At 47.8% G+C, this 17,069-nt stretch overlaps 2 protein-coding genes across 2 annotated transcripts; both read right to left on the bottom strand.

The window, feature by feature from the left end:
• Positions 1-7,412: 7,412 nt before the first annotated feature.
• On the bottom strand, positions 7,413-12,080 carry Nudt19 (nudix hydrolase 19). The gene is made up of 3 exons (XM_075984380.1): positions 11,256-12,080; positions 9,463-9,670; positions 7,413-7,820 (listed from the first exon to the last, which is right to left on the bottom strand). Exons 1-3 carry the CDS (start codon positions 11,934-11,936, stop codon positions 7,609-7,611), a joined length of 1,101 nt encoding a protein of 366 aa, XP_075840495.1. The 5' UTR covers positions 11,937-12,080; the 3' UTR covers positions 7,413-7,608.
• Positions 12,081-14,119: 2,039 nt separating this feature from the next.
• LOC142856723 (mediator of RNA polymerase II transcription subunit 18-like) lies at positions 14,120-14,750 on the bottom strand. The gene has a single exon (XM_075984387.1). The coding sequence runs from the start codon at positions 14,691-14,693 to the stop codon at positions 14,202-14,204; it is 492 nt and encodes a 163-aa protein (XP_075840502.1). The 5' UTR covers positions 14,694-14,750; the 3' UTR covers positions 14,120-14,201.
• Between the last annotated feature and the right edge of the window lie 2,319 nt (positions 14,751-17,069).

Genomic DNA, 17,069 nt, shown 5'->3' with positions numbered 1-17,069 from the left:
GCTTGCTGGTCAGCCAGTCTTGGTGAGTGGTACTGGTTCCATGAGAAACTCTGTCTCAAAAAGTAAAGCGGAGAGTAATTGAGAAAGATAGCTAACATCAACCCCTGGATTGTACAAATCGGCAGACAAGTGCGCATGTGCACGCGAACACACACACATACTGACAGACACATGGACACATCGGCAGACATGTGTAAACATATATACAGAGAGACACATCAACAGACACATGTACACACACACACATACACACACATAATTTGTTGTTGTTATTGGGCCTGATGGTGCATTCCTTTAGTCTCAACACTTTTTTAAAGACTTTATTTTTTATTATGTATAGTGTTCTGCCTGCATGTATGCCTGAGGACCAGAAGAGGACACCAGATCTCATTACAGAGAGTTGTGAGCCACCATGTGGGTGATGGGAATTGAACTCAGGACCTCTGGAAGAGCAGCCAGTGCTCTTAACCACTGAGCCATCTCTTCTAGTCTCAACACTTGAGAAGCAGAGGCAAGCAGATTTCTGTGCATTTAGGGCTAGCCTGGTCTACATGGTGAGTTCCAGACCTGCCAAGGCTGTGAAATGAGATCGTTTCTCAAGAAGGTTTCTAAAGAAAAAGTAAAGAGGGTCTGGTGACATAGCTCAGTGGTAGAGCATCTGCCTAGAATCCACCAGGGCAAGGTCCAGGCAGTCGATTGGCTAAGAAAGACCAACTGAGACCCAGCTTGGTGGTGCATGCCTTTAATTCCAGCACTCTAGAGGCAGAGGCAGGCGGATCTCTGGGAGAGCAAGGGGGAAAAGAGAACTATGAATGATAAGAGTAACGAACATGACCCTGACTCTAAAACGGCAGCTGCTATTTGAGGCTGCTGGAGAAGGCGGTTTCTGCACGTAGGAAGTCATGTGAGCTTCTGAGAATGACTCCTTGTGGGAAACAAGTTTCCTTCAGATTAAACACATCAGCAATGAGTTCAGCCAGCAATGGTACAGACCTGTAATCCCAGCACTCAGGAGGCTGAGGCAAGAGGATCAGGAATTCAAGGCCATCCTTAGCAACTTCAAGGCCAGCCTGGGACACACAAGACTGTGACAAAACAGGAGACCTCAGGCTCTTGTGATACCAGATCTCAGGGGCAGAGGCAGGAGGACACTCTGGAGGCTGGGAGTTCGAGGACAGCCTGGGTCACATAGGGAGTCCTTCTATCAAGAAACAAGCATACCTATATGATATCTTCTCTCTCTCTCTTTTTTTTTAAAAAAAAATAACAAGATTCTTTTTTAATATGTATTTATTTATTTAGTATACAGTGTTCTGTCTGCATGTATGCCTGCAGGCCAGAAGAGGGCACCAGATTTCGTTACAGATGGTTGTGAGCCACCATGTGGTTGCTGGGAATTGAACTCAGGACCTCTGGAAGAATAATCAGCACTCTCAACCTCTGAGCCATCTCTCCAGCTCTGATATCTTTTCTATGAGCAAAGCCAGTTGTAGTTTTCTTGGACAACTAAAATTACCAGGGAAGACAAGTGACTTCACAAATAGGCCTGGGCTGCTATCCAAGTTCTTCTTAGCCAGGGTGGAAACTGGCTCTATGCATCCCCACTACAGAATGGTGACATTCACTGAGGTCCCTCCCAGGAGTAACGCTCCCTGAGATGAACTGTTACACCTGGCCCATTACAGGACACCGGAAGGAAGAGAGACAACGCTTATGGGTTCCAAAGACCAATAATTGGCCACGTTAGTGAATCACCGCTCATCAGGGCAGGAGGACAAGGACTCGGGAGCCTCGTTTCTCCTGGTAGCCCTGAGTAGGGGCAGAAGTGGGGTTTGTAAGCAAAAAAATCTACCAACATGTGTTGCCAAGTTACAGTTAAAAACTCCACCAATCAGGATCTAGAGATTAGGGGCTTCCTTGTGTGCTCCATCATGGTCAACCAATATACAATGCAAGCCTTTCAGCCCAACCAATCGGATTCATTTGTTCCTTCTGTGGCTCGGGAAAGTCATGTTTCTTAAGAACTAAAGATGCATGACAACTATTTCTATAGTTTAGAGAGGAGGTTGGTCAGCCATTGGAAAGTTTTCAGCTCCCCTAGGGCTTGGGAGCTTAAACTTTATTTTACCCTACAGGTAAAATGGAGTCTGAAGTCAAAATGGCTGTGCTTAGGCCAAGGCACTCTGCCTACTCCCTGTGCTCAAAGTCAACAATCAAAAGAGCTTTTGTAGACTGAGAAGCCACTTAGAATATTATTATTGCCGGGCGGAGGTGGCACACGCCTTTAATCCCAGCACTCTGGAGGCAGAGGCAGGTGGATCTCACAGAGAAAGGGCTGGGGAGATGGTTTGACCATTACGAGTATTTACTGCTCTTGCAGAGGACCTGGGTTTGTGTCCCCACACCAGAGGACTTGGGTTTGGCGGCCTGCATCAGTAACTCCAGTTCCAGGGGATCCAGTGCTCTCTTCTGGCCTCCATGTGATAAACATAAACTTATGCAGACAGACAGACACATATGTGTACATGCGTGTGCGCACACACACACATCCTTAGGAACAAAACACTTTATTTTTAAAAAGCTTCATTTATTATTGCCTTTATTGTGTTAGCAGGAAAGTCAAGACATTTTTGTAAAAATTTAAATCCACCACGACATACAACACAAAGATCTACAAACAGAATTAGTGTCCTGCCAAGGTGTGGTGCACACACCTTTAATCATAACACTCAGGAAGCTAAAGTGGGCATTATCTCTGGTCAGTTTGAAGCCATCTGGTCTACACAGTGGGTTCCAGGACAGCCAGGGTTTTGTAGAGACCCTGTCTTTAAAAAACAAAACAAAGCAAAAACAACAACAACATCAAAACAGATTGTGCCTTAACTATCATTTCTCACCTTTAGTCAGTAAAGATCATTTGTCTTTAACACGTCAAAAAGAAATCACCCACATCAACCACACATTAAACCCCGGTGAAATTAGCATTCTTTCTCCAGCCTCCTGAATTCATTAACCACTTCGTAAGTGTGCACAAAGGCTGGTGAGTTTTACGGTGTGTATCTGTGTGTGCATGATGTGTGTGAGGGCACACACGCCATGGCACATGTGTGGAGGCAGGGGACAACGTGGAAAAGTAGGTCCTCTTTTCACACCTTTTCGTGGGTTCTGGGGACCAAAAGCAGGTCACTGGGCATGCGTGGTCAGTGCCTTGACCTGCTGAGCCATCGCATCAGCCTGTGTTCTGTATGGTTCCTAAGTCTTTACAATTTGGGAGACATGGGATCAGGAAGATGGCCTGGCAAGAGCGTGGGACCTGAGCTCGATTGTACAGACCCACACACAGCAGGAAAGAAGAAAGGCTCCTGTAAATTGTTCTCTGCCCTTCCCACTGTTCCGTGGCATACACTCGTGTGTGTGTGTGTGTGTGTGTGTGTGTGTGCGCGCGCGCGCACGAGCATAGAAAGAAGTGTAATAAAAGGTAAAATTTAGATGTCAAAATGAATGCTACTTGGTTTTAAGATACTGTATGGTTCTGAAAGACCCTACAGACCCCCTCCTCAAAACCCGCAGCTAGCATGCTCCCGGGGGAACGTCCTGTTTGCTTTAAAAAAATTCTCTGGATCAGCAGCCAGCCTGCTCTCGTAAGAACATCCCACGTGCTTGAGAGAGCAGGATGTCTATAAGATAGGAAGACTGCAGGGCAGGATGTCAATAAGATAGGACATCAACAAAGCAGGTTGACTGCAAAACAGGATATCTATAAGATAGGAACAGTCATGCCCCCCCCCCCCCCGCCTCATTCCGATAACCACGCTTTTGCTTCTGTAAACTTGCTTTTTGCTCTTCCCTATAAAAAGCCCGCTCTCCAGTTGGCAGGCGCGCAAGTCCTCCAAAAGACTTTGCTGCCCGCAGGTACCTGTGTTTACTCAATAAACCTCTTGCTAATTGCATCCTGTGGTCTGGGCTCGGAGTGTCCTGGATCTGGGGACTTCATTGGAGGAAAAGGTCCTCTCTGAGGGTCTTTCATTTGGTGCGTTGGCCGGGAAATTGAAGACCCCCACCCAGGAGCTACCGACCCACCACCGGGAGGTAACCTGGGCAGTACCTATTCGTTAGTCTATGTCTGTCATTTGTGTTCTTTGTTAAGCTCTGTACACTCAGATCTGAGTGCTCTGAATCTGGCGAGGAAGAAAAGGGCTGACGGGCCCAGACTTTTCCCTCGCAGCCCTGGAAGACGTTCTAGGGGTCTGGAGCCTTTGGGGCTCAACCCGTATTGGAAGGATATGTGGATCTGGTTGGAGAAGGGAGGTCCGGACTCCCATAGTCTCCGTCTGAAATTCTAAAATTTTGCTTTCGGCTTTATGCCAAAGCTGCGCAGCGTGTATGTGTTGTCTGTGTCTTATTGTTGTATTTTTGAGTTTAATATGTTCTTTGTTTTGTATATCTGTTTGTACTCGAGTCTAAATCTGGTACCACGGGGCAGTAAGTAACCATCTCTTTGACCCTAACTCTGTGAAAATCCTAAAGGAACGCTGACAGTCTGCCCCTCCTTCACTTCTCTAGGCTGTGCCTTGCTGAGGCTGCGCTGCTGAACTGCCCTGCTTGCTGTTGTGAGGGGGGAGGGAGCAGGGCTGTGATCTCTTGCAGCACAGCCTGGAGCCAGGCCTAGGCGGGGCAATCAGCTCCAGCTCTGAGCAAACTTCTCAGCAGGACGCAGGGCGGGGCATGGCAGCAACCCTGGCCGGAGTCAGAGAAGGGGGCAGCCATGGCCCCCCTGAAATCCCTGTGCTGAGAGTGACGTCCTCCCTTGCTGACCTGAAGTCCACCAGCACCGCACGGGAGGACTGGGGGAGGAGGGCTGCCTTAGACAGTCCAAGGTGTTCCCTCCCCCCTACAGCCACTGCAAAGGTCTTCCCAGCTGCTACTGGCAGTGTGAGGGCTAAAGAGGAGCCGATGTGGTATCCCCGCGCGGAACTGAGTTGAGGCTTCCAGACGGCCGACCAAACCTGACCTGACGAGTTCCCTGGAGGGAATGCCTCCTGGGGCCTCTGGAATCCCATTCAGAGAAAAGCTGCTAGATTGCTGTGAGTACTGAGGTGGGGTGTGGGAAGCTTGTGCTATACAACTAGGAGCTCACTGTGGACGGAGCTGAGGCTGAAGCCAGGTCCTGGGAGGATCCCCAGTGGGGTTCCCTGTGGAGAAGGCTTGTTTTCCCTGGAAAATAAGGTGCTAGAGACTGAATGGCAGCCCCCATCTGCAAATGCCATGGAAAACCTTGTGCCAAAGATCTGTGGCCCTTGCCCAGGTTTTGTTTTTCTACAGGAAAATCTTACTTTAATCTGTGGGGTTATAAAATGATATGGCTTTCAAAAGATAAACAGATGTGGTTTAGTATATAATAAAATAGATGTCAATGGGATGTTAAAATTTTTTTAATGCTGTACTTACAAATGTAAAGCCTGGGTAAGGTCAGTCTCAAAAAGATATTTATGTCCTCATTGGCTGTCCTCTGGCTTTAGGGCTTTTTGTTTTGTTTTAAACATTTGTCATCCTGTATTGCATTTTCTCTCATTGTTTGTTAAAGTTCTCACAATGGACACAACCCTGTACATTTGGATAAAGCTGATGTTACAGGATGCAATGAAAACCCGTAAATGCCATGTGGTGCCAGCTGGACCGAAACTGACCTCTCCAGCACATTCTCTGGAGTTGAGGATCAACACTCCCGGTGTCTACAGCAAAAGAGATTCGTCTTCATAATACTGAACTTGCCTCTTATGAGAAGGCATCCATGTGTTTCTTAGGGCTGAGTTAAGCTCTTTGTAGTCAATAGACTATTATTGCCACAGTGTTGGGTGCTATTCTCGGGTCTACAGTGGTTCACAATGTCTACCATGCAGTTACTTTCAAGCCTCATTCAGATAATTTTGTTAAGAGCTATTCTGCACACCCTAGAGATGTTCTACTATTTTCTCCCAATACTGCTTTGTAAAGTATAAGTTATTTTGTCCCATCAGTTGTACTAGTTTTCATATGGCTATTGTCTGAGCAAATCTTTCAGAGGTGGTGCTCCATTAACAGGAGGGGCCTGGACCTGTTGCTTTTAAAGAAAGGGAGTCTTTGTGCTACACTCAGGGGAAAATGTTACTTTTATGCTGACCATACTGGATTGGTTAGAAGATCCATGACCAAGCTTAGAGAGAGGTTAAAGCAGAGACAAAAGCTGTTTGAATCACAGCAAGGATGGTTTGTAGGATGGTTTAATAAGTCTCCCTGGTTTACAACTCTATTGTCTTCTTTGATGGGTCCCTTGATTATCCTCCTTCTGATACTCCTGTTTGGGCCCTGCATCTTAAACCGCCTGGTCCAGTTTATAAAAGACAGGCTGTCAGTCATTCGGGCCCTAGTACTGACCCATCAATATCACATGTTACCACAACAAGATACCGAGGTTCTGTAATTGCTTTGAGTAAAAGATTTAACTCAATAACAAAAAGAAAAAGGGGGAAATGAAAGACCCTACAGACCCCCTCCTCAAAACCCGCAGCTAGCATGCTCCGGGGGGAATGGCCTGTTTGCTTTAAAAAAATTCTCTGGATCAGCAGCCAGCCTGCTCTCGTAAGAACATCTCACGTGCTTGAGAGAGCAGGATGTCTATGAGATAGGAAGACTGCAAGGCAGGATGTCAATAAGATAGGACATCAACAAAGCAGGTTGACTGCAAAACAGGATATCTATGAGATAGGAACAGTCATGCCCCCCCCTGCCTCATTCCGATAACCACGCTTTTGCTTCTGTAAGCTTGCTTTTTGCTGACACCCCAGCCGATAACCACGCTTTTGCTTCTGTAAACTTGCTTTTTGCTGACACCCCAGCCGATAACCACGCTTTTGCTTCTGTAAACTTGCTTTTTGCTGACACCCCAGCCGATAACCACGCTTTTGCTTCTGTAAACTTGCTTTTTGCTCTTCCCTATAAAAAGCCCGCTCTCCAGTTGGCAGGCGCGCAAGTCCTCCAAAAGACTTTGCTGCCCACAGGTACCTGTGTTTACTCAATAAACCTCTTGCTAATTGCATCCTGTGGTCTGGACTCGGAGTGTCCTGGATCTGGGGACTTCATTGGAGGAAAAGGTCCTCTCTGAGGGTCTTTCAGTTCTTTGTTTGTTTTTTAGAGACAAGGTTTCTCTGTAACAGTCCTGAAACTCACTTGTTAGACCAGGCTGGCCTCAAACTCACAGAGATCTGCCTGCCTCTGCCTCCCAAGTGCTGGGATTAAAGGTGTGTGCCACCACCGCCCGGCTCAGCCAGGGCTATTATATAGAGAAACCTTGCTTCGGAAAGCCAACAACAACAACAAAGGCGACGGCAGGAGACCCCCTTTTAAATGTTTAAGCTAATAAGACAGAAAGGACAACCATTGCGAAAGCATTTATCTTAGTAACAAAGTTGTTAATACATCATACATCTCATACATGGCTTGCTGTGCAGCTTGAGGACTGGTAGAGGAGCCCACAACACCCGTGACACAGGCAACACCTCGCTGTCCCGTTCGCAGGCTCGTTCCTTCTGCTTCAGGCAAGTTCAGGCGACCCTCACAAGTCAAGCAGCTTTACAAACGGGAGGTCAGGCTCGCGTCCACTGCAAAGTTCTTAGGGTACACGTGCTTATTTGACTGGAGAGACACATAGAGCTCATAGAGATGGGGATTGCGGGGCACCAATCGGTGAACGACTTTGCCTTCCTTCAAGATCTCTTCAGTCTTTTTGTCAGTAGACATTGGATTTTCTATGAAATCTGCATCTTTCACGTACAGTTCATCTCCTGAAAAACAGTAAAACTTCATTTCCACAAACACTGCCTCATAAATTACCCCAATAGATTAATGACATGAACCAGTGTCTTTTGTATGTATTTCATGTTGAAGCTTAGTTAGTTTTTCTTGTTGTTACTTTTAATTTTAAATTTATTATTGATCCATGGTATGTGTGTGTGCACTGCCTGATACTGGGAACCGAACCCAGATCCTCTGATTATTATTAATCCATGTATGTGTACTTTCTGACGTGGGTATTGGGAACTGAACCAGATCCTGTGATTATTGTTAATCCATGGTGTGTGTGTGCGCGCACATGCGCGCATATGTGTAGTGTCAGACATAGGTGCAGGAAACCAAACCCAGATCCAGCAGCATAGCCTCGAACCGCTGAGACTCTTTCTTACCCAGTATCAGGTTTTTATTACATTTGAGAGAGAAAGAAAGAAAAGGGGAGAAAGAGGTGTGTGTGCGCTCGTGCACATGTGTGTGCGCATGTGGGTATGTGTATTCACGCAAGTAGAGGTCAGAGACCAGCCTGCCAGAGTCGGGTCTCTCCCTCCACCAAGTGAGCATGCGCGATTACAGGACCGTGAGACCTTACGGAGGCCAGAGGACAACTTCGGGGATTGTTCCTCCAGAACACCTTTCGTTTCAGATGAGGTTTCTTACTGATCTGGAACATCACCAGCTAGGCCAGGCTAGCTGGCCCCTGAACTTCCACAGATCTGCCTGTCTCTGCCTCCCACCCGACGTTACAATGCTGGGGTTACAAGTGCCTGCCGCCATGCCTGGCTCTTCGTCCCGGTTCAGGGGATTCAAACTCTTAATCTATCTTTCTCAATCATTCTCCACCTTAGGTGTTTCAGGATTTATTTAGTTAGTTAGTTAGTTAGTTATTTTGGTTTTTCGAGACAGCGTTTCTCTGTGTAACAGCCCTAGCCATTCGGGAACTAGCTCCATAGAGCAGGCTGGCCTTGAACTCACCAAGATCTGCCTGCCTCTGCCTCCCAAGTGCTGGGACTAAAGGCTGCACCACCCCCACCCGGCTCCACGTTAGTTTTTGATTCAGGGATCAGGGAACCATGGAGTTGGCCTGACCTAGCTGCGTCATAGGTTTTTCAGGTTAGAGTCCATGGCTCCTTATAGGAAAACTACTAGTGCCTGGAGAGATGGCTCAGGGGTTAGGAACACTAGATGCTCTTCTGAGCACCCGGGCTCAATTCCTAGCATCCACATTACAACTCATTACCACGTGCGACTCCAGGTCCAGGGGATCTGATGTCCTCCTCTGACCTCTGCAGATACGAGGCACACAGGTGCTGTGCATACATGTAGGCAACACTCATATACCAGATAAAAATAAGTCTTTTTTTTTTCAAAGCTGCTAAACTGTCCCTCTGTAGGGTGAGTAACAAATCTCATCGGTATTATCTGAAACTGAAGAGGCAGATATGGAATATGACAGTCACATAGTGCCTGCCTGCTACAACACAAATCAGTGTCTGCCAACCTGTAACAGGCCATCAACAAGTCTCCCGATTCAAAGGAGCTAACAGGGGATACATGTCGCCTGTAAGCCAGATGTTGGCCACACCCACAGGCCTAGGCCCTCTGCTGGCAGCCTGGCTGGAGCAAACCCCGCCTCACCTGGGTAGAGCATGATGGAGCCGTCAGCAGTGGACAGGATTATCGGCATCCATTTTTCAGTTATGTCGAAGGGGCGAGCTGAGGAAAAGCTGTACAGAGCGGAGAGAGAGGCGAAAGTTTCAAGTCTTCTCATCTCGTAGAACTGAGGTGGCGCCAGCCAGATTTCTTTGGACAGGAAACACTCCGTTGCCTCTGCTGGAGACAACCACTGTGGGGACAGAGGAAGCAGCTTTGTGAGTTTTCCCCCCGCCACTGGCCAGGCCTGAGGTGGCTAGATGGGTATACAAGACCTATTTGATGGGAAAGCTAACGTATCCGGAGGCCTTGCTAGATCTCTCAAGGAGCCTGAGATTCAGAGGCCTGGGCGCTGCCAAGTCCCTACTGGCCGGCTTAATCAGGAGGTAGAAGCAGGAAAATTGCTCGAGTCCAGGAGATGAAGGCCTGCCTGGGCAACATAGTGAGGTCCTGTCTCAGAAAGAAAGAACTGGTGGCTGGAGAGATGGTTCAGTGGCTAAAAAAAAGCAGCCGCTGCTTTTCCAGAGGACCAGAGTTGGGTTCCCAGCACCACACTGGGCAACTCACAACCACCCATAACTCAAGCTCTAGACAATTCAACACCCTCTTCTGGCCTCCATGGTCAGCTGCAGGCATGCTGAAGGGCAAAATAATAACAATCAAGCCACAGTTATTAAATAATAATATTAAAAGCATTAATAATGTGAGTTAGAATGCTGACAATTAGTAAAATAATTGAAAAAAATCCTCTCAGCCCTGAGAACTAAACTCACGCACCACATGACAACTTAATAAAATTTATTTCCAAACACCAAAAATGGCTGAACTGTAAGCAAATAAATAAGAGAATCTAGTGAGACCTACCACTCGCCTAGGGCTTCTGCGTAAAGTCATCCTAGACCACAGAACAGTGGGGGAACCTGAGCAACATCTAAGTCTTATTGACTCAAGCAGACACAGATCAGAATTTGGAGGATCACATGGGGTAGTATTGGGTGAGCAGTGTGCCTGAGAAGGTCTACACAAAATTGAACCCCAAAACTCTATTACGTATTTAGTGCACAGAGTAGAACCGTATGCTAGCCGAGACCATGGCTACTTCTGAGGAAAGAGCAGCCACCTGGGGGGTTCCCGACTAAACTTCATGCTTACCTCGAGCCAAAATTTTTTTTCCAATTTTCTCCAGCAGCGTATTGCCCACAGCGGGAAAGCCTTAATTAAATGTAGCCAGCACTCGGGCACTCAAGGGGCCAGAAGTGGGTCACATAATGGAACTGTAGCTAAATTAGCTCCAGAATATACTGTAGACCCCTCCTCCCCAGACCATTTAAGATATACCTTAAAAGGATAATCTCTAATAACTTAACTGCCTGTCGGGAAAAATGAAACACTATTTAAAAGACTAGAACAAAACTCAGCAGTCAACAACTAAAAAAATGCTAACATGTAATCAAAAAACTCTAAGACATGTCAAATGCAGGAAAGATGCCTGAAACATAACTGTGCCTGGCGCTAGTGATACAAATAAGGGGGCGGGGCAGAAGAAAGTTGATAGGGCTGAAATCTTGGAATATGTTCTAGAAACCGAATTACAACCATTAGGGACTGAAGCGAATGAATCATTGTGAAGTTTCAGAACAGGCAGTGGAAGCTCTGCCAGAGTGACCCCGCATAGGAAACCCCATAGGGTGAGAGCTGAATCCTTGAACGTCTCCAGCAGGGTCACGCCTTGGGTCTGCGGTGATGAACAGGCAGCCCGCGGGTTTCGCGACCCCTACCTTGTAGCCCACCACCTCGGTCATGTCGGGCTCCACGCGCGGGGTCTCGCGCAGGCAGCACAGGTGGAAGGTGGTGTCGAAGCGGCGACTGCCGCGCCCGATCGGCGTGAGCCAGCCGCCCCAGTTGCGCAGAGCCCAGATGTCGGGCGTGCAGTCAAGGTGCTCGCACAGCTGGAGGAAGTGGCGCGGGTCACTGCGCACGCGCGAGCGCCAGTCGCCCAGGCCGGGCGGAGGCGGCAGCGCCAGACCGGGCTCCTGAGAAGCGGGCGGCGAGCTCCGCGGTCTCAGCAGCAGCACCCCAGCCTCCTCGAAGGTCTCGCGGATGGCGCAGATGCGCAGCGCCACATCATCAGGCAGCGCCCCAGCGCCGGCGCCGTCGTCCTCGTAGAGCAGTCCCGGAAAAGGGAGTTGCGAAGGCGGCGCCGGACCCAGGCCGAAATGCGGCGGCGTGTGCCGAGGCGCGAAGAGTCGCAGCCAGTCGGCCGAGCTATCGGCGGCGTGCAGCACACCGCCCGGGAAGACGTGCGCGCCGGGCAAGAAGCGCTGGTTCTGGGCGCGCTGGAGAAGCAGCAGCCGGAAGCCGTCTGCGGACTGACGGGCGGCGGGACCCCGGGCTGCGGCCAGCACCACGGTGCCTGCCCGCCGCCAGGAGCTCGGGCCGGATCGCAACGGGACGCTCATGGTCAGGTGGCCTTCAGATCCAGCTCCTGGAGCGCTCTCCCGAAACTCGATGAACTCGTCGGCTTAAGAAAGAACGGCCTCCAGGCTCCCACGCGTCTGCTTGTGGGAGGAGCGTGATCCCGGCGCCAGAGCACCACCTAGAGTGTTAGAAAGGGTCAACTCACCCGACCACAGCTGCTGCTATCACCTGCCAGCGACTGGGACAGGGTGATCAGCCTAGGGCGCTGGAGCGGAGAGAAAGAGTGCGGAAGGGTGTTGAATGGAAACCAAAATCTAGTTATGAATCTTTCCCACTAAACTCTAGTGACTAGGACTTTGTCCCTGATAATCTGGTCTGTTGCCTGTATGGCATTGGAATAGGAAGTTCCAGGAACAGATCGGTGGTGGCAAATTCACGGGAACCATACTAATAAGAAACTAGTGGGTGGACCAGATGCCAAGTTAGGAATTTGCTGTTGTGTAGGGTTTTTTTTTTTTTTTTTTTGGTTTTTCGAGACAGGGTTTCTCTGTGGCTTTGGAGCCTGTCCTGGAACTAGCTGTGTAGACCAGGCTGGTCTCGAACTCACAGAAATCCGCCTGCCTCTGCCTCCCGAGTGCTGGGAGTAAAGGCGTGCGCCACTATCGCCCGGCTGTTGTGTAGGTTTTAATGTCATTGGTGAGTCCCTGTCCTTTCGGGCAATTTGTCTGCAGTTGTGGATGCTTGCTTGTATTGCCAGGGCACCCGAGGACCTGGGGAAAGCATCTTAGATAGTGTGATTAGTTGCCTTTTCGTGGGAGATGTTGAGTCCTAGCCTAGCAATATTTCCCCTCCTCTCTAACTTTTAATTGGCCGAAAGACTTGCACTCCTAAGAACAGCATGGCTACTTTTTGGAAACAGCTTGTTTCTCCCCTTTTACATCTCCTCAGTCACCAGCTCTTGCAGATGTCCTCCTAACTGATCACAGATTTATTGGTATTGGAGGGCTAGAAAGAGGGCTCAGCCAAGTGCACTTGATGCTCCTGAGTTCAGCTCTCAGCAGTGTGACTCCAGTTCTAAAGGATTTTACGACCTTTTCTGACCTCTGTGGGCACTGCAACCACAGAAAGCAGGAACGGACAAGCAGGCACCTACAAATGAATAAGAATAAGTAACTCTTTTAAAAGGTTTTTCTCCTGCTGAGTGTCTTGGAAATGTTTACTTAGTTAGGGACTGGCTTGAAAGGGGTATGTAGCCCAACTTGGTCTTGAACTCTCCCAAGTGCTAAAATTACAAATGTGACCCATCAGCCTGGCAATGGTGGTGCCTGCCTTTAATCCCAGCACTGGGGAGACAAGCAAGCAGATCTCTGTGAGTTCCAGACCAGCCTGGTCTACAGAGAGAGTTCTAAGAAAGCAAAGCTACTCAAATTAAAAATGTGAACCATCATGCCTGTCTACAGTGGGGTTGTTGTTGCCGATGATGGGGTTTTTGTTGTTGTTTTAATTTGTTTATTTTGGTTTTTCATGACAGGGTTTCTCTGTGTAACAGTCCTAGATGTCCTGGAACTTGCTCTTCCATAGACCAGGCTGGCCTTGAACTCACAGAGATCCACCTGCCTCTGCCTTCCAAGTGCTGGCATTAAAGGCGAGCGTCACCACTGCCCAGCTTAATGATGATTTTTCATTTGTTTATTTATTTTTTTTAGTTTCTTTCCTGTCTTTATTACTATACAATGCCAGCTCACAATGCTGTTACAAACCTTATATATAAATGGCAAAACAAGACAAATAAAAACTTATAAACAAAACAAAAAATAAATAACAAAATAATAAAATACTTTTATAAAAAACAAAACAACAACAAAGGGCAAAACAATGATTAGAGTTGTTTTTGACATTTTCCTCTGAAAAGTTAATTTAGTCCACTTCCCTCTCTTTGGGAGAAGGGAGGACTTGAAGAAATCTCCATGTTATCCTGGGCCTGTAATTAGCAGAGACTGCCAAGGAGAAGACACAGTCGGGTCAGTAAGGAAACCTTTAACACGGGCACTTAGACGGACATACAGGGGGCCTGAGTTCCAGGCTAGCTAGTGATGTAGTCAAGTTCCAGGTGAGCCAGGGCTACAAGGTAAGACCCTGTCACCAAAAAAAAAAACCAAAAAACAAAAAACAACAAAATTACCGAATAAAGGAAACAGTTCAAAGGAACCAAACTCTCACCACTCAGTTTCTTGAAGGGAGTCTGCCTGACTGGCAGCAGCCTACCAGGTGAGGACAGACCTCAAAGACGGACAGACTTTTCTTAATCACATAAGCCTTTTGGGGTCTATTTTTTCCAGATGAACCAGAGGTTTGAGCTGCTCGGCAAAATTCCTCATGTCGTCAGAGACCATGTCCTGCCCAGCTGGTGCGACAACACTCAATTCCACAAGATAGGAGAGCGACAGGGCCTCTGTGCTGTCTGTGTTCCCTGGGACCAGGATTCGGAAAATCTTGTACACCACAATCTGCATGATGCTCTTACGGAACAAGTGCCCTTTAGCGACAAACTCATGGTCCATACGGAAGCCCATTTCCATCAAGAAGTCCGTGAGGTTCTCGGATGTGGCAATGTCCACACAGTTGCGCACCAAGGCATGGCGGTTCTTGTCTCCCATTTCTGGCTGTCCCAGGTAACACAGGTGCCAGGGTGCCCCTGCGCTGTCCATGGAGCGCCGGGCCCTTAGAACGAACGGGCTGGCCTGCTGGCCCTTCAGGAGGAATACCATCTCGTGATCAAGGGAAGTCTCGGGCTCCATGTTGTCACACAAACCACAAAGGCGATGAATGAGACTTTCCAAACTGTGGTCTAAGACACTTCCTGAAGAGAAGAAAAGACAATGAGCCCTGGCTTTCACTAAGGGTCTTGAAACTAACCTGTTTTTTATCTTTTTGGTTCTAGGGTTTTGTTTTGAGAAAAGTATCATTATATAGCCATGGGTTTTGTGGAACTCAGCTTTGTAGCTGGCCTTGAACTCACAGAGATCTGCCTCCCAAGTTCTGGGATTAAAGGTATGCATGACCGCCATTATTTTTAAGTTAACTTGTTGTTAACATCACATCTAAAGATGCAGGTGGGAGCTGGAGAGATGGCTCAGAGGTTAAGAGCATTGCCTGCTCTTCCAAAGGTCCTGAGTTCAATTCCCAGCAACCACATGGTGGCTCACAACCATCTGTAATGGGGTCTGGTGCCCTCTTCTGGCCTTTAGGCATACACACAGACAGAATACTGTATACATAATAAATAAATATTTTAAAAAAATAAAGATGCAGGTGGGGCTGGAGAGATGGCTCAGAGGTTAAGAGCATTGCCTGCTCTTCCAAAGGTCCTGAGTTCAATTCCCAGCAACCACATGGTGGCTCACACCCATCTGTAATGAGGTCTGGTGCCCTCTTCTGGCCTGCAGGCATACACACAGACAGAACATTGTATACATAATAAATAAATAAATATAAAAAATAAAAAAATAAAATAAAGATGCAGGTGCCTGTATACTAACTGTGTTGTGCCCATTTCGTGGGACTCCCAAATAAGGCCATCACAGAGCCAGTATGGATGCAAACACATTGGGGTTTACTGATTACAAACTAGCTAACTTGGACTTTAATCCGACACTCAGACACATCAGGTGGGGAAGAAAGGCCCCTGAGCTTCAGGGTAAGGGCTTTTTAAAGGGAAAAAGTACAATCAGGGTGGCACAAGCCTTGGCGTTTCAGGATTGGGTAAAAGTATACAACTTTTGAATTCGTTGGTTGGGGTATAGGGGAATTTCAAAACAGTGAGAGTTAGCAGACAAGAATTTTAAAACAGAAGTTAATCAGATACCTCCAGGGGCATTTGAAGCAAGATGTTGTTTGGACACCCTGGTGGGTCACTTTGACCAGGGCTGGCACAGTTTCTTGGGAATGTCTATGACTTTGTTGGGCTGGATTCATCCCCTAGTGAGGCTCTGTCTAAAATGGAGTTTGTTTTGCTCCTTCAATTGCATCTCCAGAAACAGAAAATGGGGCCACAGGTTGAAAGGCACGCCTAGAGGAGGAAGGGAGGACATCTGCCGTCTGCTTTTGAGTCAACAGCCTACCCAAGTCTAAACCGATGCTCTTGGCACTGCTGCAGGAATTTTGATCTGAAAGTCATTTCTTAATCTATCATAGAATCCAGGTGGCGTGGGAACTTTATATTCTTTTACATGTATTACTTGTTTATACTCGCAAGCGCCACTGAGTGCAGGTGGATCCCAGAGGACACCTTGCAGGAGTGAGTTCTCTCCTTCCATGGTGTGGGTCCTGACGTCATCAGGTTGGGCTGCAAGTGCCATTACCTCCTGAGCCATCTCACCAGCCCCCTGCACTTAAAGAAGAAGAAAAAGTTCTTGTGGTAGCTGGATGGCACCAGCGTCTTTAACAGCCATACTGAGAAATGCCCGGTGACTCAGTTGGCTAGGCCCATAGAGCATGCTAGATAAGAGACCGCCTCAGTGAGCAGAATGGTAGAATAGGAAACAAGGAAGTGATTTAACGTGCGTTTCGGAAACAGACGTGACACAGTGTGATGATTGATTGACTATGCCGAGCAAAGGAGAGGAGGAAGTTAAGTTTAAGTTTGGACATAAGGGACTGAGGTGACCTTTCTTCAGGTCCTAGGAGTGACAGCGTTATGTGTGAGACACTGAAAACGTTTTCATACTTGCCAAAGCCAATAAGGTAGAAAGTGATTACTACGGGTGACTAATCTTTTGTACAAGGGAATACGTGTTTTTAAGAAAGGACACATTCACTAAAATGACTCCGTGGTTTTGTGGCTCTTAATGTTTGTTCTGATACCAGCTGGTTTTTCCCAGATTCCGGTCACTCCAGAGCAAGTTCACCAAGCCCTGGAGTACCAAGCCAAGCAGCAGAAGTGATGTTTATGTATTTATTTTTGCCAGGCAGGTGTTCCGCCTCCGCACTGCATTGCTAGCCTCTGGTTTTCGGAGACAATATCTTGTCACGTAGGCACAGATGGCCTCCAGCTCCTGATCATCCCACATCAGTCTCTGAAGTTACAGAGTTGCAGATGTACATCAGCACAGTCAAGCTGGGTTTTTAAAAATCAGTGTGTGTGTGTGTGTGTGTGTGTGTGTGTGTGTGTGTGT

This window comes from Microtus pennsylvanicus, chromosome 1 (assembly GCF_037038515.1).
Source record: "Microtus pennsylvanicus isolate mMicPen1 chromosome 1, mMicPen1.hap1, whole genome shotgun sequence".
Lineage (NCBI taxonomy): Eukaryota > Metazoa > Chordata > Mammalia > Rodentia > Cricetidae > Microtus > Microtus pennsylvanicus.
This window is presented reverse-complemented; position numbering and strand designations above follow the sequence as displayed.